We start from the raw sequence: 23907 nt of genomic DNA, 5'->3' as shown, positions 1-23907 counted from the left end.
GGTCCTCTTTATCAGCCTGGTCCTTTCTGGTGAGAAGGGTTTTGGTCGGGGTCTCTGGAACGTTTACCTCTGCAGATGTAGTAGGCCCATTGGCTTTGTCCTCACCAAACGCAGCCTTAGGTGAGTTTTCTTTCAGAGGGGTAGGAACCTTCTGGGGAGCATCCTTTAGTGTAGAGGACTGCTGGACAGCACCCTCGGGGGCACAAGCTTGCTGTGGAGCTTCTGGTAGGTCCTCTTTATCAGCCTGGTCCTTTCTGGTGAGAAGGGTTTTGGTCGGGGTCTCTGGAACGTTTACCTCTGCAGACGTAGTAGGCCCGTTGGCTTTGTCTTCACCAAACGCAGCCTTAGGTGAGTTTTCTTTCAGAGGGGTAGGAACCTTCTGGGGAGCATCCTTTAGTGTAGAGGACTGCTGGACGGCACCCTCGGGGGCACAAGCTTGCTGTGGAGCTTCTGGTAGGTCCTCTTTATCAGCCTGGTCCTTTCTGGTGAGAAGGGTTTTGGTCGGGGTCTCTGGAACGTTTACCTCTGCAGACGTAGTAGGCCTGTTGGCTTTCTCTTCACCAAACGCAGCCTTAGGTGAGTTTTCTTTCAGAGGGGTAGGAACCTTCTGGGGAGCATCCTTTAGTGTAGAGGACTGCTGGACGGCACCCTCGGGGGCACAAGCTTGCTGTGGAGCTTCTGGTAGTTCCTCTTTATCAGCCTGGTCCTTTCTGGTGAGAAGGGTTTTGGTCGGGGTCTCTGGAGCGTTTACCTCCGCAGACGTAGTAGGCCCGTTGGCTTTGTCCTCACCAAACGCAGCCTTAGGTGAGTTTTCTTTCAGAGGGGTAGGAACCTTCTGGGGAGCATCCTTTAGTGTAGAGGACTGCTGGACAGCACCCTCGGGGGCACAAGCTTGCTGTGGAGCTTCTGGTAGGTCCTCTTTATCAGCCTGGTCTTTTCTGGTGAGAATGGTTTTGGTCGGGGTCTCTGGAGCGTTTACCTCCGCAGACGTAGTAGGCCCGTTGGCTTTGTCTTCACCAAACGCAGCCTTAGGTGAGTTTTCTTTCAGAGGGGTAGGAACCTTCTGGGGAGCATCCTTTAGTGTAGAGGACTGCTGGACAGCACCCTCGGGGGCACAAGCTTGCTGTGGAGCTTCTGATAGGTCCTCTTTATCAGCCTGGTCCTTTCTGGTGAGAAGGGTTTTTGTCGGGGTCTCTGGAGCATTCATCTCTGCAGACATAGTAGCCTCGTTCTTCTTGCTACCCACCTTAACCTCACCTGAAGGTGCTTTTAAAATGCTGCGGTAGGGTGGTGGTGGCTTCCAAAGCGTTTTGTTCTTTATAGGGCCCCTTTTAAAATCATTGGCTTCAATCTTACCAACCCAAACTATACTGCCGTAGTCTGTCCCAGTAGTGCGGTAAGGTGGAATTGTTTTCCCAGTTGTGTTGCTCTGGACAGGACCCGTTTCCCTTTCAGTGGTCTGCTGGGTAGCACATGAAGGTGTACTTGCTTGATGTTGTACACACTCAGGTGCACCAGCCTGGTGTGGAGCTTGTGGTAGGTCTTCTTTATGTGCCTGGCCCTCTCTGGTCAGAAGGGTTTTTGTCGGGGTCTCTGGAGCATTTATCTCTGCAGACATAGTACCCTCGTTCTTCTTGCTACCCACCTTAACCTCACCTGAAGGTGCTTTTAAAATACTGCGGTAGGGTGGTGGTGGTGGTGTCCAAATATTTTTCTGCTGTATTGGCCCACTTCTAAAATAATAGGCTTTTACCCCACCAAACGAAACCTTACGTGGGTTTTCTTTCAGAGGGGTAGGCACCTTCTGGGGAGCATCCTTTACTGTAGCGGTCGGCTGGACAGCACCCTTTGGGGCACCAGCCTGCTGTGAAGGCTGTGGAAGGTTCCCTTTCTGTGTCTGGTCCTTTCTGGTGAGAAGAGTTTTGGTTGGTGTCTCTGAAGCGCTTACCTCTGCAGACATAGTAGCCTCGTTCCGGCTTTTAAAACTGCGGTCGGGTGGTGTTGGCGTCCAAACTTTTTTGTTCTTTGGAGGGCCCCTTTTTGAATCATTGGCTTTAATCTTACCAATCCAAACTATACTGTCGTAGAATGACGGGTTTAGAGTGCAGGAAGGTGAAATTGTTTTCCCAGTTGTGTTTCTCTGGACAGGACCCATTGTCCTTTCAGTGGCCTCATTAATTTGCTGGGTAGCACATGAAGGTGTACTTGCTTGATGTTGTTCACACTCATTTGCACCAGCCTGGTGTGGAGCTTGTGGTAGGTCTTCTTTATGTGCCTGGCCCTCTCTGGTCAGAAGGGTTTTGGTCGGTGTCTTCCAAGGTGAATTCCTCTGAACAGGACAATTTGTGAAGGAGATTGTTAAGTCCTTCACAGGTAAAATATTGTTTTTCTTCACCTTGTTCTTGCCTTTTTTGCTTCTTTTGTCTTTGGTATTCTCCATCGTGAAATTCATGAACTTTCTGTTCGCTCAGTGTACAAGGACAGCGTACTCTGTGAAACTGGACGGTTTACTGAACACTTGTGATATTGTAAGCTATAATGTTCTACAATGCAATATCTGATCAAAGCCAATGCTATATCAATTAGAATGGAATGTGTTCTATGATGATGCATCAAAGCCAATAGAATGGAATGTTCATTTGCTCACGCATCATAGTAACTAGAATGGGACACACACACACACACACACAAACCCACGTGCGCACACACACTACACACACACACACACACACACACACACACACACGCACGCACACACACGTACACACACGCACACACACACACACACACACACACGCACACACACACACACACACACGCACACACACACACACACACACACACACACACACACACACACACACACACACACACACACACACACACACACACACACACACACACACACACACAGCTTGATACCAAAAGAGTAGAAACTTCAATCACTTGATCTATTGAGCTGATGAACCGGTTACATGACATAATCAATGAGTCTCACTAACGACTATTTATGATTACTAAGCTATTTGATTTGCACTTGTGCCAAATGTGAGCATCTCTCTGTCTCTGAAAGGCAAAATTAAAGGTTGAACACCATAGTGTGGATATGAATATGACTGAGGCCATTCAGACCAAATAATGGTAAATGATAGGTTCCATCCAATGTTCTTCTGCACACACCAGTAGGCTGCCGTGGATGGAGTCACAGCTTAAACATCAACAGCAGGTATGGGCTTGATTTGTCCACAGGGGGAGCCCTTGAGCCATCTGTGAAATCTCTCCTCCATCACAGCAGTAGTGCCACACACATCTCATGAAAAGCTGTACTTTACCTTCATGGACTGTTCACCAATTTAGTGGGAAAACCAATCAGCCGATATCCCAGACCTCCCACATCTCCTCTAGATGCTAATGATGCTACAATGCAATATGTCTCCCGTTAGGCATGCCACCAGTTTACTGATGGATGTGGTATTTCTGGTAAACAATAAGTGTTGACAAGGAGGCTGGCAATTCAGCTATGTGCCACCGAAGCTCTGCTTAGCAGATGTTCATTTGTTTTATGTTTCATTCAATTCAATAACGGAGTCGTCTGGCACACCCTGCCAATAGAGATGAAAACAGCACTACTCTGATTAGGCCAAAAGTCTGGGGCTACCCACAATGCGCCACTCTCCATCATTTTAAAGGGTTATATCTGTGGGGTGAAACAAACTCAGGATGGCTCATTCGAAAAATGTCAAGCTGATTGCCCACCAGCGAAGGAACAGAAAATCAGATAGGGGCGAGGTTATATAAAACAATGTCAGTCAGACTAATGACATTCACTGAAGGAGGCAATATTCTGAAAGGCGGGAAACTGTGTCAGCTGTTCTGACGACAACAGCTACGGAGCAGAGGATGAAGTGCTCAAATGGAAAAGGAGCCTGCTTTACCTTCCAGGATATAAACACACTCCTTGTTGGGCGGGTAGGTGTTGGGGAAGTTTGGCGAAGTAAACACCCCGCCATTGATGTTGCGGACCCACGTGCCACAGTCGTTCTGGTTGGGGCTCTGGCCGCCATGATTGCTTGGGGAATCTTGAAGCAGAAAGGCAGAGAACAGACGGACAGATGGGTTATTGAGTCAGGGGATCAATGAGGGAACGATTGGAAGGCAGGGAGAGTCGGGGGAGGGTTTGCGGGGGCAAGAAAAAAGAAAAAGGAAACAGGCAGGGAATATAGAGGGAGGAATGGCAGGACAGAATTAAGTCCTATGATTCAAGGAGAGATAATGCCTCTTATTCGGAGGAGACAAAATTAATGGAACAGAGGAGAATTTGAGCTGTGGCTTACCTTTAGTTCTCTGTGCCAGAGTGAATCCCTCTTCTATTAGAAAGAAGAGTATCCACGCTGCAAAACAGAGATATAACACATTAGTCACAGGTGACATATAACTGCATTTATATCCTCGTGTTCAGAAACGACAACATGGGAATCCATTAAAAAGCCACAGAATAAGTACGGGTGTGATCGGCTGCAATATTGATTTCACCTGGACTTGACGAATATAAAAGTAAAATATAGATCTATACTATTTTCAAGTGAATCCCTGGTTGAACTTAATTATTGTTAAAAGGAAGAGGGAGGAGAGCTGTGAGGGAAAACAATAATCATCAGGTATATATGCATATATTTGTTATACTAGTGTAAATTCACGCTGTAATCATATCAATCTCAACCCTAAGGTAAAATATTTCTAGGATAATTAATATAGTCTAATATAATAGTTGCTGTAACACAATATGTAGTTGTTGGGGAACTGCAGAGACACTTGCAATAGTAGTAGGTGAGTCACAGCTGTCAGAATGAGCACATGCAGAAGCAGTACTACTACTGCTACTGCTAGTAGATATAGCATGATTATTGGAGGTAATCAAAGCATTTGTAGAAATAAAACAGTAGCTGTGCAGTGGGAATTGGCTCGCCACAATAACAGTAATAGCAGTAGTAGCGGGAGCAGCAGGTAGTAGTTCATTAAAGATAGTTTAAAACCATCAAGTTTAATACAAACCACAGGACTCCAACCTGCTAATCTGCGGTATCTAGGCACCAGAAACATAACGCATTAGCAGAAGAAACAGGATTACGGGCTTCAAGGCTTACAGCACTGATGAGGAGACAGTCATTTGGGCAGAGCATGCACGGCTACAGACAATAGGTGAAATATGTTTTATTACAATGATATCTGCACTGAGGGCGGGCGTGTTACAGCTCCTGACACTGCCTTGCTCTGATAAGCCACTGTAGACCTGATCCCCTCTGAGTTCATAATAGGTTGGACCGCTCACATCGAATTAGAGAGCAAGCGTGAGCCTGGCACGTTGCATAATGGCACCCAGGAAGGAGGGATGAAAAAGAAAGAGATGGAGAAAGTCGGAATAAGAAAGAGAGGGGTGGGGGCGTCTGAGGTCGAAGGAAGAAGAATGCATGGTTAACATAAGCAGTGAACACAACCGCACCAATGAGCATGCATGTTCAAATGGACACACACACACACACACACACACACACACACACACACACACACACACACACACACACACACACACACACACACACACACACACAACACAAGGCCCCCAGGCTCCAGGTTCCTCATTACTTCCATCTCCATTATCTTGAAATGAAGTATCCTAGGTGGGAGGATGAACTACCACAGGCACATTAAGAGAACAGACCACCCAAACTCAAGAACTGAATTTTTTTTTTTTTTTACATTATAGGTCATTAAATCTTGTAAATAGCAGGGACTATGCAAACGGCTGATTCCCTCAACAAAGCTAGGAATATTTTCAAATGCTTTAACAAACAGACTCTGTAAGAAATATTGTTTTGAGGCCACGGTTATTTTACCTGTCAGTGTTACAAACTGAATAGGAGGTGCCTTGAACTGCAGTGGAAGAAATGTGTATTATGCATATAAATACTTAATCAACGTATTAGGCAAAAGTAATAATGCATAATTCATGCAGGCATTTGTAACATATTTTGTAATATAAATAAATCACAGGCTAAATAGAGTTGCAGCTATTGTCACATCAAGATAACAACTTGAATGTTTACGGGGAACATCAATAAATAGGCTTTCCAAAAAGCATCACTCTTAATATCTGTTGCCCTCCTTGTGTCAACTGTAAACTGTTGGAAGATAATTCACGTTCAGCCAAAATCCTTAAGGAAATATTCCCTACATTTAAATGCATCGACACATCCCACTGAAAGCAGTTTTATCTGACCTCTGGTCATTTTACAGAAGAGGGAGGAAAAAAATTGGGTCTCAGGTTCAACCCCACGATTCTAGGTCATGTCGTCTCATTTTAACATCACTTCTCACTTACTCTTACAAGCCAAATTGATGCTGTAATCTGTTTTTTTCTCTCTCTAAAAACTGACTAGACATTACAAAAAGCAACCCCCCAAAAAGGTCAGCACAGCCTTCTGTAACAGGACTACAGAGGGACTGGAAATAGTATTATATCTGCTTTCAGTCTATATGACGTATGTTAGAAGGACTACGTCTACAAATCAGCTACAATGGACTTTAGCACATCAGAGCCTTTAAGCTGACCGCTTAATGAGGCTAGTAAAGAATTGGTCAAACATTACGATAGTACATATACTAATAAAGCTTCATATTCCAAGTCCACAGAGAGATGACTTCATTTTGTATTTTTATGTTTTGTCGGGTGTCATGCTCTGTCACAGCTTTAAATGAAGAAGGACGCCATTGTGGTATGACCAGTGACCAGCTGTGGCCACTTGGGAGCTAATTAGGCTCCCAAAAGGCCGAACATTAAATATAAATATATATATATACACAGTTAGGCAAAACTCTGTAGTTAGCCTAACTGTTAATAACTAACTAATGACCCACGAACACGCACTTTATAACCACGTAAGTGTTCATGTTTAACCCCACGGCTATCTGCTACAGTAAACGGTCCACTCCAGGCACCGAGCACGCTTCGCTTCTCGCGTCAATAGAGGTGTTGCAGCCGCGTGCTGCTGCGCGCGTGCCTCAGGTGTTGATAGCGCGAGACGGTGGCTGGAGCCGGAGAACACACAGCACGCGCGCACACGACACCGGACGTGGACGTCTGTCTGAGGACGTGGAGGAGGAATGATGTGTTGTAGGAACCCAGCTGTGAGCAGTTTGCAGTGATATGATCCACTGTGTATTTTATTCATCATTGAAAAGAAAAATATTTTAAGAGAAATTATAATATTTTGTCAAACTGTCTGCTTATAGGAAACACTTATTGGTGGACTTCAAATAGTATTTGACCTTTGCTGTCCATTATTATCATAAATCACAAATAAATCAGATTAAAACCACGCAGAGACACACCTCGCAGTCATAACTGGTCCTGGTCCCTTTTTCACATTACGCTCAAATGGTCCAGCATACAGGGCCATTACAATGATGGATCCTTTTTTTTTTCTTCCATTTGATAACATGCTCAAAACTAACATGCAACGTTTTAGGAACCATCTGGTGTGGGGGATATTCTAGTTTATTTTCCACATTGTTCAAACCAGCCAGACCTTGACCAAACTCAGACGAACCGGTCTGGCTTTTGCTGAATCTTAGAAAATTGGAAGCGGACCAAAAAGATGCTGGAGCTTGAAATGGGCAGTCAGTGGTTTTAATGGCGATGTCGATCAATGAGGCGGGCAATCAAATAAAAGCTTGAAACAGTCATAGGAGGATGAGTTGATGAGCCATAAAGACACACAACACAGACAGAAGCAGAGGTGGAGCACAGTTTGCTTTCATTGAGTTAATAATCATTCTCATATGAAGGGACATGAATCTGTTCTGAAGCTGTTCCAGTGAGCACTTCATTCATTTCATGCTCTAATTGCTTTGGACGTGTTGAAATCCACATCACCTGCAGACGAAAACATCCACTTTGCTTAAAAAAAAAAATGTAAAAGGTAAAGAGGGAGATATATTTAATCCAAGCTTAAAATAAACGACTATTTCTGTCCAATGCACCGGACCTGGATCGTGTCCAACTCACCTCTGTGCATCTCCTCTCCCGGTGTGTTTCCAACCCCAAAAAAAGCACCTTTTTCTAAAAACGCCCTCCTGTTCTGTCCATTTTAGGGGGGGAGGGGTGGGGGATCCACGAGGCTCTTCACCAAATCCAACTTTTCTCTGACAGCCGTACATCCATTGCGCAGAGCCGCGCTCCGAGTGTGGAGAAGCCGCACCGAGCTCCTCTTCCGTGCGTCTTGGCTGGAGGATGGAGAGCTGCTGAGAGCCTGTTCAGCCGGGCACCATCACCGCGGACGCAGCTTCCAAGCCGGGGACTACAGAGGAGATGACATGTGGAGGAGAGACTGATCCGAGGAGAGGTAGGTATCCAAAAGACGCATATGGATGGATGGTGTATGGAGAGAGGCGGAGAGAGAGAGAGAGATGGAGGAGGAGGAGGATGATGAGGAGCAGGAGGAGGAGGAGGAGAGACTGTCGCTGTCGGCTCTCCGTCCGTGTCTGAACTAAGAAATGCTCCTGAACGAGGCTTATTTAAGCCGTGGGCGCTGCTTAAACCAATGAGTGGCTTGTGAGCATAGTCAATGGGCACACAGTGAAGAAAGCCCGTTTCCGGTCGTTTCTTTCAAAGTAAACCACACTGGCAAACATGTTGCTACAAAAAAAGGGAGGTGAATTCAAGAAAGAATGCAACACACAAAGAGAGATTAAAACATATAAGGCACTATAGTTAAAAACTTGTATGATTCACTTTGTCTTGTCATACGGTAATTATTCGGGGGACTATGATTTGTTGATATTTCTGTGGAAAATGGAAAGGTTGCAAATGAAGACGTGCATGATGCATTAAAGGAGCATAATATAGCTTTAAAGAAAATACGAGCCACACACTGTTTGTAGCCCAGTTTTATAATCAAGCCCTCACAATGTGTACACTGTTATTCTTGATTCTGCTATAGTGTCCAAAGGCTCCTCCAAATTAGCAGTAAGTAAAGTTTCTCTTACTGACAGGCTGGCACCCTGCAATACAAACCAGCATCCACACACACTAAACCAAAGGTGTGGATATCAAATGAAATGCAATCAATATATGTGGACTCTACTTTCATCTCTCTTTTTGTTTTATTTATATGGAATATTGCATTATTAACGAGCAGTAGGATCCCCCAACCCTGCGTGATTATAATTAAGAAAAAAATATAAATATGTAACAAATTACTTTTTGTTCTGCCTGTATGGTTTTGAAGTTTTATTTATGATGGCGGAATTGAATGACAAAACACGTCTGTGAATCTCAACCCTAGTGTTTTCATTATTTTTGTTTCAGTGCTTTTATATTTGAAGCTCAATCACCTCTTTTCCGGTTCAGTTCTGTCTCTTAACAGCGTGTAGCTGCTCCGACTCCTCCTGGCTTAAAGTCTCCCTCCCAGGTAAACGCACACTGGGAGCTATTGATTGTCCATACTGTAATGTATTGACAGTCAATCCATGTGCTCTGCATCAGTGGTGATCAGCTTAAAGGCTACCCAGCCCCCTACTCTCTGCCATGCAGTGGAGGTTTACTCTCTCCATGCATTATTTAGCAGGGTGGTTCCTGAAGTGGGGTGCCGGGCCCTGAGGGGTGCTCAAAGGGGCAGTGAAATTAAAGGCATCTTAATTTCACTGCTGTTCCAATTTACCACACATTTAGATAATGAGAGCAAATAAAGACAATTATTTTCAGAGTTAATGTCCCTCGAGCTTCTCAGCAAGAAAATAAACAAAAGATATTCCCAGAAAAGAGTTTCAGGGGGAACATTCTTAGAAGTGGTGAATTACGGGTTTGTGACATAATCTATTTATTTCACGAGAGGCTTTAAGGAGAGTGCAACATGAACAAATATATTAAGTCTAATAATACACAAAGTAATCAACAGAGAGTTAATTTGAGCAGGAGAAACCTTTATTCGAAACCTCAGTAAGTAAACACAATTAGTAGCTTGAACATTCATTTGTAAAACAAATTGCCAAAATGAAATAAATTACATACACCAGCAATTAATCATTCGTTTAAAAGTGCAAACCGCTTGTAAAGGCATGAGCTCATTCTAGTGAAATAAATATCGAAGAACACTAAACGCTTGACCTGTTTATCTTTAGAAAAGAAAGACAACAGAAAATAAAACCGCATCTCGAAACAAGCGGGAGTAAACGGTGCCTTCTTCAGCAGTTCAAAACCATTATTTGAGACTTTTCGCTGAGCCTCGATGCAGTAGCATTAGAAATGTGCAGGATGCAACAGAGTAACACTTTTTTTTTGGCACTCCGATGATGCACTGTGATATGATCAACTGAGAAAAAGACGAATTTGCACTCAGCAGACCCGAAGGCATTTCATCATTTGTTGGTGAGATTGGTAGCACAGAAATGTTCCACAGAATCATGATGTTGCGTGTGTCATATTATCCATATTGTGTTCGTTTTGCACTAGGTGCTGCTGCGGTTGCAAGGCTGAGATTGATCTCACAGAATACAGTTCAGTTTAATTTCACAGGTAATAAAAAATCGGAAGAATTTCTTTACTGTAATTCAATAAAATGAAAACAGACAGAGGTAAATCAACTGGACGAAGACAATGGACAGTAACACACACACACACACTGATTTCAAGTAACATTAAACATTTTAAACACTCAATGACACAAGTGCTTCCCTTCCAGTGAATAAACAAACAATATAACTAACAATGTTGGAGTCATTTGTCAGACGTTTTAACAGAAATATGGGGTCATTTTTGATAAAAAATGATCCTCTAATAACACCAATGATCATCATGCTGCTGACTACAGCCGGTCCAAAGAAATCCCTGCTTTATCTCCATTAGGATTTCCCCCAAGTCTCCATGGCCTTGTTGGAGCTCCTGTACATCTAACACTGGAATGAATATATGAAAGGGAACATAAATATTTCACATCTGACTGAAGGACTGAGAAATATAAAAAGGAAACGTTTTGGGGCAAACGAGGATCCGTTTATTGGCCCTTGAAAACGAGACTGAGTGAAAATGTGTGTGTGACGGGGGAAGGAGGGTGAGGCGAAGGCGGAGAGGATGTTCTCCCATGATGCAGTTCTCCTCCTTCACATGGCATCGAAATGGAAACGGTGGGCTTCCTGCCTCTTCTCCCGGTCGTCCGCTTTCTGAACACACATAGAAAACATACACAGTCAAGGATTTGTGGTCTAACTTCATTCACAAATCTGTCCTCTTCTTGATTTAGCTGCTTCCCCTGTTGTACATTTAATAAGCAGCATTTTGCATTTCGGTAACGTTATGTCTCTGCCAGTAACAGTAGCTAACGTTACCAGTTCCTGGAGGGGATATGAAACACATTTATGGACTAAATTCGTTCACCACTAAAAATGTGAAAAGAAACAGCAACCAAACAGCTGTAACAAATAATGAACACATGCGGGCCAGCACACGTTCACTAAAAGGTCGGCTAATGTCAACGTCACTTGATCAAGGACTGTGGATCTAAAGTTCAGGGCTGTCCTTGATCAAAGAAATTCTAAATCCCCCGAAATTCATAACATTTTGTGGACTAAGCGATGAGTTTATTTAATCGACACATGTAAAAACTGAGTTACTCCACAAAGAATCACACCAGAGATGTGTTCATAGGTTTCCTGGAACTATTCATTCAGCATTTAAAAAAAAGCAATGAAAATGACCAAACCACTAAATAAATCTTAGTCAACTTCGACCAACACCACAAATTAGTTGACTAAGGCGCAGGATTTATGTCTGCTGTCAACTATCTCAATCAAAGGTTTTGCATTAATTTATCCCACATTTTATAAAAACTTTAGAGACAAAAAAAATCAAAAAGCACAACAACTCTGAAACTTAAACTTTACAAATAAATACCAGACTAAAACTCATACAGTCAAATGACTGAAATGTGACTAAAACTAATTCACATCTTTGATATGACTGGAATAAAACCACATCCAAACCAGGTGCCAAAATGAACACTGGTTTGTACATCCATGTGTGTGTGTGTGTGGGTGTGACTACATTATCCTTCCAAAACCTCAAGCTGAGAAAACAGCCAAATGTGGGTATACAAGCTGCAGTATTCAGTGATCACTTCAGGAAGGACCAGCAGTATCTCCATGAATCAGGACCAAAGTGAAAAGCCAGTTGTGATAGGCCGGGCCATACTGTCATATGTTCACTGATTATACATGGCCGCATAGCTTATTTAATGGACCCACTAGTAGATTAGTGGAGTATCAGGTCCCTTTTGTTGTGTTACAACAAAAACTACTAATTCATTGGTTAAACATGAAAAAAAAAGCCTTTTGGGAAGTATTGTGAACTCTTTGGTCTAATTATCACATATACGCAAACAAACAGATGTAGCGAGTGTTCACGGAGACTTCTGCTGGGAAATGAACCTTTTAATGCTCAATTACAGTGCCACAGCTTTTATATATATATATATATATATATATATATATAAATATATATATATAAAACTATTGCATTAGACAGATGCGGTAATGTTAGCAGCACTTTTACAGTGACAGTGTGTTTTAACACAATACTTGGATTCCCACATGTACATTTAAATAGCTATTGTAATAATTCTTCTTGTCCATAAAGGTCATGTAGTGTCAGCGAGGAATTATCACTTTCAATCTCAACTCCAGTGTAGGTGATAGAGGACAAATACCACGGTCCTCGTTCTGTGTAAAAATGCATTTGAAAATTCACCAGAGACGTATGTGACTCTTCTGCAGTTTGTGTTAATCAAAGAAAGCATGGCCCCATACAGCAACATTTTCTAGAATTTCTTTTAGGTGGAAAACATAAGAGAAGTCAACTCCAGATTCACCAAATGTTCTACCATTCAAATGTGGTCTTGCAAAGTCAGGTGTGCTGAATGGAGGCGTGAAAGTTTATTACTAGCATAGGTTACGCCCCCGAAATACGAAGGCAGGTGCAAACACTCTGTGAACACAATATGATTTTTTTTCTCATCTTGGTAAGAGTGCTCTTGACCACTCGTAACATTTTCTCTTACCCGAGAGAAAAGTAAAAATAAGAAAACGGTGGTGAATCCCAGGAATCAATGGGTTCTATCAAGATAAGAACACGTCCTGGATACAAACAATAAGAAGAGGTATTTTTATTCTCATATGGCCTGCTGCATGAGGCCCAATGTTTCCTCGCTGAGCCACTGCAAAGGAAGAGTAACACTGCAAAGGGCATGTTGTACTTGATTCCACTAACTCAGACTGCTGAAGACTCATATTAGCTTTTGCTGAACTTTGCATTATTTCAACATAAAGAGGACTACGTTCTTTGTCCTCCATCTCTTATATTGTAATTCAAATAGAGGATCTTTTCACGGACAGTATGGACAGAAGGAACCTTTCCTCTTTCTACATGAGGGCATGTGAAGATTGTTTAAAGACAGACTTGAACAAGTGCAGACCCATCTGTAGCAGGGTCAGGTGGAGCTAACTTTACCTACTTTATATCCTCAGTGGACTCACCTAGAACAAGGCATCATATTTCATACATGATGACATGTGTTATAAGTAAGATACATTTAATACCCAGAGTAACTTGAAACTAATGCAGTGGAAAAAAAGAACATTACTTTCCTCTGTATGATAGAGTAGATGTAAAAAGTAGGTCAAAAGTAATGTACAAGTACCTCACAATTATATTGAAGTTGAATATTCACTCTCGAAAAGAAAGATTTAACATTTCATGATAACTAATTCCTTTAGTTTCGATGTCTCAGAGAAGAAGGGGCATCAGTTCATAGGGCGGTACATTGTAATGAGTTGTGATGGGGTCCAGGACTAAAGCAGTGTAGCACGCCATCGTACTGTTTTGTCATCTGACAGTAGTTTCAGCACCAAAGAAAAATGAAGATCCCATATCATCTGAGCTGGAGACAGGGCAGTCAATAATGCGTTCAGATCTGTTATGTGACATCAGTGATGAACTGAGGATGGGGGAGAAAATGAACATCAAAGTATCTGAAGGGAACAATCCATTTCTTTTTTCTTTCCCTCAGCATTTACTGTTGTAGTAGAGCAGCTAATTTGTTAAGAAAAGAGTATGTTAGAAAACGACTTTTTAAAGGACAGCAAATCCTTCCCTGATGTCGATTCATTTACTGCAACCAAAAGATGGGCAGCAACACATTTGCTGCATTTTTTTCATCCCGTCAGTTTTGATTTGTAATAAAGCCTTCGTCTATTTTCCAAGATACCAGCGCCTCATATTGATTGATGTCGTGCTTTTTTTTTTTTTTTTTTTTTTTTTTTTTTTTTTTTTTTTTTTTTTCTTGTTAAGGGCAACATATTTCTATGTAGCAGATGGATTGAAGTGATGTTCTTTCCTTTGGATAACTGAGCCACTGGGCTGTGCCGGTGCTGAAGGCCCCATCTAATTGACTATCCGGGGGATACCACACCAAATTGTCATCCTGAGGCCTGACTCATCATGAAGCAGCGGAGCATTGATTTGTGTCCATCTGAAGGTTTTAATGACGGTGTCTGAAAGCAGGTGGAAAGCTACTAGTCTCTCTGGGTTCTAATGTCAACTAATTAAGTCTGGCCTACATGTCCTGCATAAAGATGATGAAGCTTAGGTGATTACATTCTGCTCCACTACGATTTTCTTTTCTGCATCTTTTCTAAATAATCCAATTCCTTCCAATTTATAACTCTTAATATTGCCCCAGCTAACATTGTCTTGCACTGAAGTTCTTCTTGAGTTGTGTAAAAGCCCTGTTAGCTCTAGGAAGACAATTCTTTGTCCAGGCGCCTCTGACCTCTACCTGACTTTGTTATTAGAAGGGCAAATACCAGAGGCAGCGGCGGAAACACGCAGAAATGCCAAATGTCAATCAGCAGGCTCGCCCATGACCTTACCGGACGCATCACCGTAGAAGGGGTGGGAGAAGATGAGATATGAGGGAGGAGGTTGGCGACCGGTACGAGGGATTCCCCCTCTGGATGCTGAAGAGGGTTACGCTACTTTAGCCTGTCGGTCCAGATCTCTGTCTTTCAGTGATTATTCAAATCAAAAGCTGTCAGTTGGCGCAGCAAAGTGACAGCGGAGGTCTGTTTGTCCGACCCAGATGGAGACAAAACTGCTGAAGCACAGTTTTAGACCTACACTGTTGGACGGCTTGAACTAAAAACGGTACACGTTTTGATTCATGGTAGTAATGTTTAGGTTAAAAAGGGGCCAGTATATCTAAGTCTGTACCGATAAGAGGAGCTGCAGCTTTATGGATTCCATTACATGCTGAACTGAACTAAAGCTATTAGCATTATGATGAAGTGCCCGTGTGGTAAAAAATGCATAGGGGAAACATCACATCAGGGGTGAGGGAGAAACGATTTAAAGAACTCATGATTGTTTTTTATAGGCATAAAAGACAAGCTCAATCTCTTTTTTTCCCAAAATGAAGTGTTTCCAAATCCCTTATTTATTTGCTTTTAATGTACCTCATTGCTAGTTATGCTTTTATCTCAGCCTTAATGTCTTTTATTCACTTCCAATGAGTATATCTAGCACTTTGTTTTAATGGAATGCCTCGTTGACACACAGGTTAATTTTTGGTAAAGACGTCCCCTTTACCAGCTTGTGTACTCTGATGCATTTCTTCTGTTTATTGATTAAATATGATATCACCCATATCCATAAGCGCACCCATTGCCTCTCTACTAGTGTATGTGATTGACCTTACACCACATGACCACATACCAAACCCATCATCATTCATCCCTGTGTGAATAGCTGAATTAGCTGCTTTGTACTGTATGTGGATACACTTCAGGTATATATATGATTGGGTGTATTTAATATATTTTTTTAGTGTTGGGCAGGAGTTTCTATTCAGCAGCCCAAAGGTCCAGAGAGTGAAAGTCTAATTTATTCTCCAGCACAGGCGACGAGAGGTAACTCGCAGTTGGCAAACTTCCGCGATTTAGATGGGCTTGAGACGGAAAGATGAGGCATCTTGTTATAAAACTCTCACTGTTTTATAAAAAGCCAAAAGCCTGTGCGGCTAAAACGTGAAAAGCGAAGGCAACTATGAATTCTACGGAGCATTTAAGTGTGAAACATTCTGAACACAACATCAATTTCTGTTGTGTGCACGGCTAACAGGAACAGATGCTGGAGATTATGTTTGGTAGAAAACCGATAATCCATTCAGCAGTTTGTAGTCAGTGTAAAATGTATATTCAGCAACTGTAGCACCATTCTTTTTTGTTCTGAAATGCAACAACAAAACATTCTAAATTAGCTTCAGCTCTGACTTATGCGTCCGACCAGCTTCCGTTCCAGAGCAGCAGCGGAAACAGGGGCTCCCGAGTATTGTATAAGAATAAGTTAAATATCGAATGGTCTTAAGATAAACCAATGGCATCATAAATTATCCACAGGACTCTTGTGCTTCTATTTTTAACATAAAGGATAAAAACTAAAAGAAAAAATTGAGTGTAGCTAAAACACTCCCAGAACCAGCTCCCACTATCTGTATTGGGGAGGTAGTGAACAAGTCAAACATTTTTCATGACTTTGACTCGTCAGTCTAAGCACATTTCAGCGATCAAAGCCAAATACATCGCTTCTTTGTGGCTTCAAACTCATCATTCTGCCTGTGTGAACATGCCAGATTTGATTTCTTGTGGAGTACACTGCCAACCGCTGCGAGAGCTGTTTCTTTCCTTCAAATTAGCATTTTTTTCTCTTTCTTCCACACCCTCTCTTTTTTCTCAAGAGAGTGGGAGGAAGACACACACACACACACACACACACACACACACACACACACACACACACACACACACACAGGCTCACACACACATGGGAGGACCTGAGCCTGCGTGTGTGTGTGTGTGTGTGTGTGTGTGTGTGTGTGTGTGTGTGTGTGTGTGTGTGTGTGTGTGTGTGTGTGTGTGTGTGTGTGTAGACGCTCCGTTCAGGCACCCGTCGCTTTCTTTTTCTTTCTTCTAAATGCAGCTTCGGTTCAGATGAAGCTGATGCTCATGCCCACGTATCCCCAAAAAAGAGGGCAATTATAGTGTGCATGTGTGACCATGCACACACGCATTCCTGCATGAAGGAACAGACACACACACAAACACAAACACAAACACAAACACACACACTCACACAGGCACACACACACACACACACACACACACACACACACACACACACACACACACACACACACACACACACACACACACACACACACACACACACACACACACACAGCACACAGTAAACACGCACACACACACTCGCACGGCAGATGGCTTGGAGAAGATGCCAGCAACGTACTGCACCGCTCAGCCCAGCAGACAGCGTTACCACAGTGTGTAGAGAAAAAAGGGAAAAAGTACATTTGCAAGAATTATTGTTAAACAATATTTGTGCGCATGTGTCCTGAACCATGTGTGTGTGTGTGTGTGTGTGTGTGTGTGTGTCGTGTGAATGAAACAACAACCGGACCAGCAGGAAGCATCAAAACACACGTGAAAGAATGCATTGACTCCCTGGAGGGCGTATTTATGGCAATAATGAACAGCGGATCTGCCATGCTGAGAGGACAGAAGCAGGCAATTACAGCTGAACGTCCTTCCAGGTCGAGGCCAAGGGAGAGAGACAACCATAGATGGAGGAAGAGAAAGAGAGAGAGGAAATAGAGTGTGTGTGTGTGTGTCTCAGTGGGAGGCTAGAGGACTACAGGACAGGGACAGGGAGACCCATCTGCTCTCTCTCTCTCCCTCTCTCTCAAAATTGCACTCTTAAGTAGTAAATCACCAGGAAGAAGGCCGACATTGTATGTTAGCGTGTGTGTGTGTGTGTGTGTGTGTGTGTGTGTGTGTGTGTGTGTGTGCTCACCTTCTCTTGCCAATGGAGGATGCCAATAATGACGAGGATGAAGACGCACACTCCGATCAGTGCAATGGCAGTCAGCAACACGCTGTTGCTGGGAGTCAGGTACAACTTAGCGCTCCAACTTAAGAGAGAGAGAGAGAGAGAGAGAGAGAGAGAGAGAGAAAACACTATCTTTATGCTGTTTTATCCGACAGAAAAAACAATGTAATTACCAAATGGCACACATTAGCAGAGATTGTGTCCTCATTACATTAATATAAATAAATTAACATTTCTTTCACTTTCTTCTCACAGCTGAGCAGAATGAAGCACTGCTGCTCTCTTTCTGGTTTCCAAGATATTTTGTTGTATTTCCAGCAAAATCCGGACTTTGATACATCAAATTCATCATCTCACAATCTGTTAGCTTAAGACTGCATGTGAGAAGAATACCGAGGCACCTGCTTTTTCTAGTCAGAACTCATTTTGCCCGCGGTCTGGTTGTAGGTGTGTGTCTGTGCTGCGGAGTACACAGTGTTGTGTGCTAATATGGAGGAGGGTGCTCACATGTGTGTGTTTGTGTGTGTTGAATAGCCATCTGGAGCTCCTCCTGGGGTTTGAGCTACATGTGAACAACGTCATGAAAACATGAGAACACATGCTGCGAGGTGTGTTTCTGTGTTTCTGTGTGTGTGTGTGTGTGTGTGTGTGTGTGTGTGTATAAACAGATTGTTTTGTGAAGGCAGCCCCACGGAGACACTATCCATGTCGCGTAACATTAACTTGAATATGTCGCTTAGTGGCTTCAAGACGAGGCGCTTAAATAGTTGAATGGTATCCTTAGCAACAAGCGTCAACGGGGCTCCCAGCAAATTACACTGCTGTGAACAACCAAAAGAGGATTTACAGTGTGACCCGTGTTTGCAAGCGTTTGTGTACCTGCGGGGCTGGTTGTGTGGGAAGGGGATGACGATGAGCTGAGAGTTGGGAATGATGGCCGTCCACTCCTTCTTCCTTATTTCCTGAAAAGACACAGAAAAACACATGAACTGGGTGTGCACATACAAGGTAATGTAGTATGGCAACGATATCAGCCAAAGAAAGGAAATAGAGGGAGTCATGGGACAAACAGTAATGAATGCAGAGTTTTCAACCAGTAGCACTGCAAGACAATCAGTATAGTATAGTAGTAGTAGTAGTATGTAGCAGATTGTATTTGCCAGGCCTGGGAGAGAAGGCAGAATGTTTTGTTTAAGATTGAGCGATGAAGCAACCGGTTGTTTTGTAATCAAATGTGACCTGATGAGATGTGGATCCACTGCAGCTGTACTGTTGGTGTCTTGTAAACCCATGAGGGTTGGGCACGTTCTGTGCATGACACGAAAATAAAAAAATATATCGATCTATCAATCGGTACAAATAAACCCATATGACATATAAAATACATGTTATCAAAAGAACTACCCAACAATATAAAACAGTTCAACGTTTGCCATTACAGTATATTTCCAAAAAGTTTTTCTGTATGCTCTTAAATCTAATTTAAATGAATTAAATAGTTTTAAACTATAATACATTGTTTAAGGTCCCACTGAAATAATGTAAATCATGTGTGTTAATCTGTAGATATTAAAGTTAAAACGGGCAGAAATTGCCAAATACCGATATGGGTTTCTGTTCATGGCCTAAGCGGCCACCTAAAGATTACGATGGAAATGGAAATGTTAGATATAATTTCATCTAATATTGAAATGTAACAAACAGAACAGGCAGAAAAAAAGTGAGACAGTGGTTTCTGTGACTGAGTTTAAGAGAGATCATTTCACAACATTTTGTCAACATCTACTGTTTAAACAATGTACATATGTGCAATTTATTAGAATTATGCTTAGGCCATATTCTAGTTTATTAAAAACATTCAGGTCGTTTCACACGCAGATTTTTACAGATACACACAGACACACACAATATGTATGTTAAGTCCTCTGGGGCAGAGAAATAGGGTCCCATGTTTCTCCTTAGCTGCTGTGGAGTGGCTATTTTAAGCTGTGCGTTTAAGACACAGACAACCTGCTTCATGAAATAAATGACTGTGGGGAGCGACACAGTTTTTCCCTAGCGTGCGTATGTCTGTGTGCATATTTGCATGCGTGATTAAGTATTTCTGTTGCTGGGTGTGCTGCGAGAGAGAGTTGGGCCATCTGCAGAACAACCTGATCCCAGTGTCCCTAAAGATGTCCATCGCCTTTTCTCATCCTGTGACTTCACTCTTTGGGCTGCATGTGTCTGGCTTGTACCCTTTGTTTTCATCACATCACACTTTCTGTCTTTCTATCCAGGGAAAGTTACAAATTGTGAGAGGACACTGGGGTGATTGACCGGGCAAGCAGTGGCTGTTCAGGAGTTCACAATAAGATCTCAAGTTGCAGTGAGCTGAAAAACATTTGCTTGCAGCGCAAGTTCAAGTTTCACTTTTAGCACTTTGCCGCCTTAAGGCTCAACACCCAATGAGGATGTGTGCCATCAGACTGACACGGACTGTATTTAACCTCTGCATAATAACACGAAAAGTCATCATCATCAACACTTTCTGTTGGCTCTCCTTTTCACTGTCTGCTGAGTCCTATTTCGCCTCCTGTCCGGATGTAGCTCCTTCTCAGGCTCATTAGGGGTGAAGAGTGCAGCGAGACAAACAAGGGGAAGCAGGGCATCATATTAATGATTTAAAAGCTGTAATCACGCTTGTAGCTGTGAGGAATATCTTTCCTGTCCTACATTTGGCAGGATCTGGAAATTACGCTGCTCTTTAATTGTGGCTCTTCGTTCCTCATCAGTTGAGAGGAACCACATCTCGCAGCTATTTTGAAAACGGGACCCAACGACTGCACAGCTCTTCACATAACGAGCACATTCTCGCCGCCAGCCATCGTCGCTTAGCTCTTGGAAAGCGCTGCCGTCGGTGTGGCAACTGGCGGGGGAGCGGAGCTGGAGACGAGTCAGCCTCCGTCGCTGCTGCTGCCTGGGAGCGGATTCTGAAAAACTGGCTGTTTGGAAGAGAAAAGTGTTCCCAAGTCTTCAGAGAGAGGCACTGTGGTTCAAAGCCAGGGAAACTGGCACACTACGAGAGAGCAGGGGGAGACAGATACAGAGGTGGAGGGAGAGAGAGAGAGAGAGAGAGAGTGACAAGTAGGGGACTGATTAGTGAAGTAAACCACTTTGAGCAGCAAAGGGAATCCCCTGGGTGGAAGATAAGTGAACAGGAGGAGAGAGACTCAAAGAAAGAGAGGGGGGGATAAAAGAGAGGAATGATTGGACGGAAGATATCCAAGTAGATTTTACAAAACCTCTGTGAAACAGCAGGCATAAACTCTCATTGTTGGAGGAGAAGATTGTTAAAGGGCACACTGGGGGAAACGGGGAGAGATAATGGAAGCAGGACACACAAAGACGGAGGAAACAAAAATGAGAGAGAGATAGATGAAGAGAGAGTTCGACAGACCGAAAGATCCAAAACTCGCCGACCGAGCAGGGCGATGTAGAGGTCAGGATTTCTCCTCATTCCCCTCTCATTACAGGTAGAGTTTATGGAGTTGCTCCACTCCCTAGTCCCTCTGGATGAAAAAAAACCCCAAAAACCTACACGGCATAATGGGACGCATCTTTAGGCATTCATTAATTCAGTTTGTAGAAGGAATGGGCAAGGAGGAAAAAATAAATAAAAAAGGTTACATTTCTTTGCGTAGGGAAAAGGAGTGAGCTGAAAAAGGGGGACAACAAAGCAGCTTGTTTGAGATGAGTGTTCGGAGCACTACAGCTTCTGAGTTGTGGACCGGCCCATCTGCAATTCTAATCAGCTGCTTGACGAAAATCTTGTTACCACGAGGGGGGAGAGAAGGGCGCTGTCATGCCTAATATGCAGGGAGACAAGTGCAACGTGAGAGACTGAGAGAAAACAGAGATGGAGATGAATGCAGAGACAGTGAGAGAGCACAACTGAAGAGCGCTGACATTTGAAGTAGTGTAGTGTAGCAATGTGGCGGATGAATAGATTAAAAACACAAACTCAGTCTATTAATATAATGCTGGAATGAACAGGAGGCGCACATTGGCTTCACCTAGAGGGTCATTCATTCAGAACATCCTTTGCTCGCAGAGTTATTGAACGGATGAATACCAAAGTGAAGATGGCGGGGTGTTGATATTTCTGTTCGAGGGGAAGTCGCTGCACCTTTACAAATCCCCCGAGTGAGGTCATCAATCATCCCATATGGGATTTGGAATCTATCCGCCCAGAAGAACCTGTCTTTTCAACCTCTCTTCTCCTCTTTAAGGCTACTTAGAGAAACCTTTATTTTGTGGATTTTTGGCGGTCCCTGTGGACAAAAGCGGTAGTGTTCCAGAGCACCAGAGTCCCATTAGAAAAGCTCTCTTTTTACTGCTGCAGGGGTGTGACAGTCGGCTGCAAAGTCCTGGTTCTGGTTCTTCCGGTCTCCTTTCCATCCAACGGACCCAGCAATATGGCCTGGGCCTCCAGCAGCATGGTGTCGGTGTTTTCTCCCAGCGGAGTGACGGAGGCTCTTCAGCGAGGCCTCCGTCACTCACAGAGGTGTGAGCTGAAGTAGTTTCTGGTGAACATACATTATTTTGTCGGATTTTGCCGGAATCGGACCTGGTGCGACCGATGACAAGCTTTAAGAATAACTATAGTAATAGCTGATGGTCTCTTCCTATAGAGGCATTAGTACTAAGTTACTAGCTCCTAATAGTAACTTTAATAACTTGATGGGACAAGAAAAATAGCTTTTTCCTTACGGCCATTTTGCTTGCCAATCTCGCCTCTAGTGCCTCAGTATGCCATTATGTTTATCCTGACCAAATTGGAGTCTTTCTTATGATGAGGGCTGCAAAATGCAACCTAAAAGAAATATGCAAAGTTCTGCAACAAGAATAAAAAGCTACTTGCTTGTGGATAGGATCCATAAATACACAAGCAAACCAAAGAATTCTAGTAGTAAATTAGAGGCATAGAAAAACTGATTACAATGTGTAGGTCTTAACTGTTTTTTTTTGTAAAGCTATAACATTCTGATCAATCGATTCACAAATGATATAAAGTAATAAGAGAAGAAAAATATTTTGTGGATTATAGGTTTTACCCATACTCTTGTGCTTCCCTCATTTGCAAACATTTTGGAGACCCAATCATTTGTATGGATACAAACACCAGTTATCACATACTTTACTGCATCAACTGCTGCGTGAATAAGAAAAAGGAAACAACCTCAACCGAGCATTAAATGCTTTTGCCGGATTAGGGAGAAAATGCTGTTTCTGTTCAGCATTACAAGTGATAAGAAAAGGAAATACATGGAGGGAAATCCCTCCTCCAAATCTTTGCAAAATACCCTTCAAACAAGTCTCACAATCCTCAGAGGAAACGTGTAACATCCAGCTCAGTGTGAAATAGAGCCTGAGCTGAAGGAGAAAAACAATTGTGCTTACAATGAATTTGTCAATCATTTGATATTTTTCTTAGAAAGTTTTCTAGTTTTAACATCATGATCCTGATATTTCCACGGGTCTCTCATTCTGTGTTTTTCCCTAGACCTATGCATAGACATTAGGTCTGTGGCACATGAGGTAGAGCGCTTGTCCCGTAACCACAAGGTTGGTGGTTCAAACCCCTCTACCGGCAACATGCCGAGGTGTCCTTGAGCGAGACACCTAACCCCAAGTTGCTCCCCGGGCGCTTCATTGCAGCCCACTGCTCCTCCGGGATGGGTTAAATGCAGAGAAATAATTTCCCCATTGTGGGACTAATAAAGGATTGATTATTATTGATTATTATTATTATTAAATGTCATACCTTTTGTATTTGTGCTCAAAAGGGTTGAAGATTTTTTTTATTCCCTTTCTCTATCTGCTTCAGGTCTCAGACACACCTCTATAAATGCATC

At 42.9% G+C, this 23907-nt stretch overlaps 2 protein-coding genes across 3 annotated transcripts in view; both read right to left on the bottom strand.

Annotated features, from left to right (window-relative positions):
- The window catches only part of LOC129105783 (neuropilin and tolloid-like protein 2), a 28860-nt gene extending 20785 nt beyond the window's left edge, over nt 1-8075 (bottom strand). The window contains exons 1-3 of one of the 2 annotated variants that reach the window (XM_054616987.1): nt 8066-8075; nt 4331-4391; nt 3936-4069 (exon numbers count right to left, since the gene is read on the bottom strand). In XM_054616987.1, coding sequence (XP_054472962.1) covers nt 3936-4069; nt 4331-4391; nt 8066-8075 — 205 coding nt within the window. Of the gene's footprint in view, nt 1-3935; nt 4080-4330; nt 4392-8065 lie in introns of both variants that reach the window. The other variant, XM_054616979.1, reaches the window with a different exon arrangement.
- Nucleotides 8076-9975: 1900 nt separating this feature from the next.
- Nucleotides 9976-23907, bottom strand: part of itfg1 (integrin alpha FG-GAP repeat containing 1) — a 134702-nt gene continuing 120770 nt past the window's right edge. Inside the window, exons 16-18 of the mRNA XM_054610554.1 lie at nt 18890-18972; nt 17975-18092; nt 9976-11217 (exon numbers count right to left, since the gene is read on the bottom strand). Coding sequence (XP_054466529.1) covers nt 11158-11217; nt 17975-18092; nt 18890-18972 — 261 coding nt within the window. The 3' untranslated portion in view covers nt 9976-11157. The remainder of the gene's footprint in view (nt 11218-17974; nt 18093-18889; nt 18973-23907) is intronic.

Source organism: Anoplopoma fimbria, chromosome 2 (genome assembly GCF_027596085.1).
Source record: "Anoplopoma fimbria isolate UVic2021 breed Golden Eagle Sablefish chromosome 2, Afim_UVic_2022, whole genome shotgun sequence".
Lineage (NCBI taxonomy): Eukaryota > Metazoa > Chordata > Actinopteri > Perciformes > Anoplopomatidae > Anoplopoma > Anoplopoma fimbria.
The sequence above is the reverse complement of the archived record's forward strand: the minus strand, read 5'-3'. Positions and strand labels throughout refer to the sequence as shown.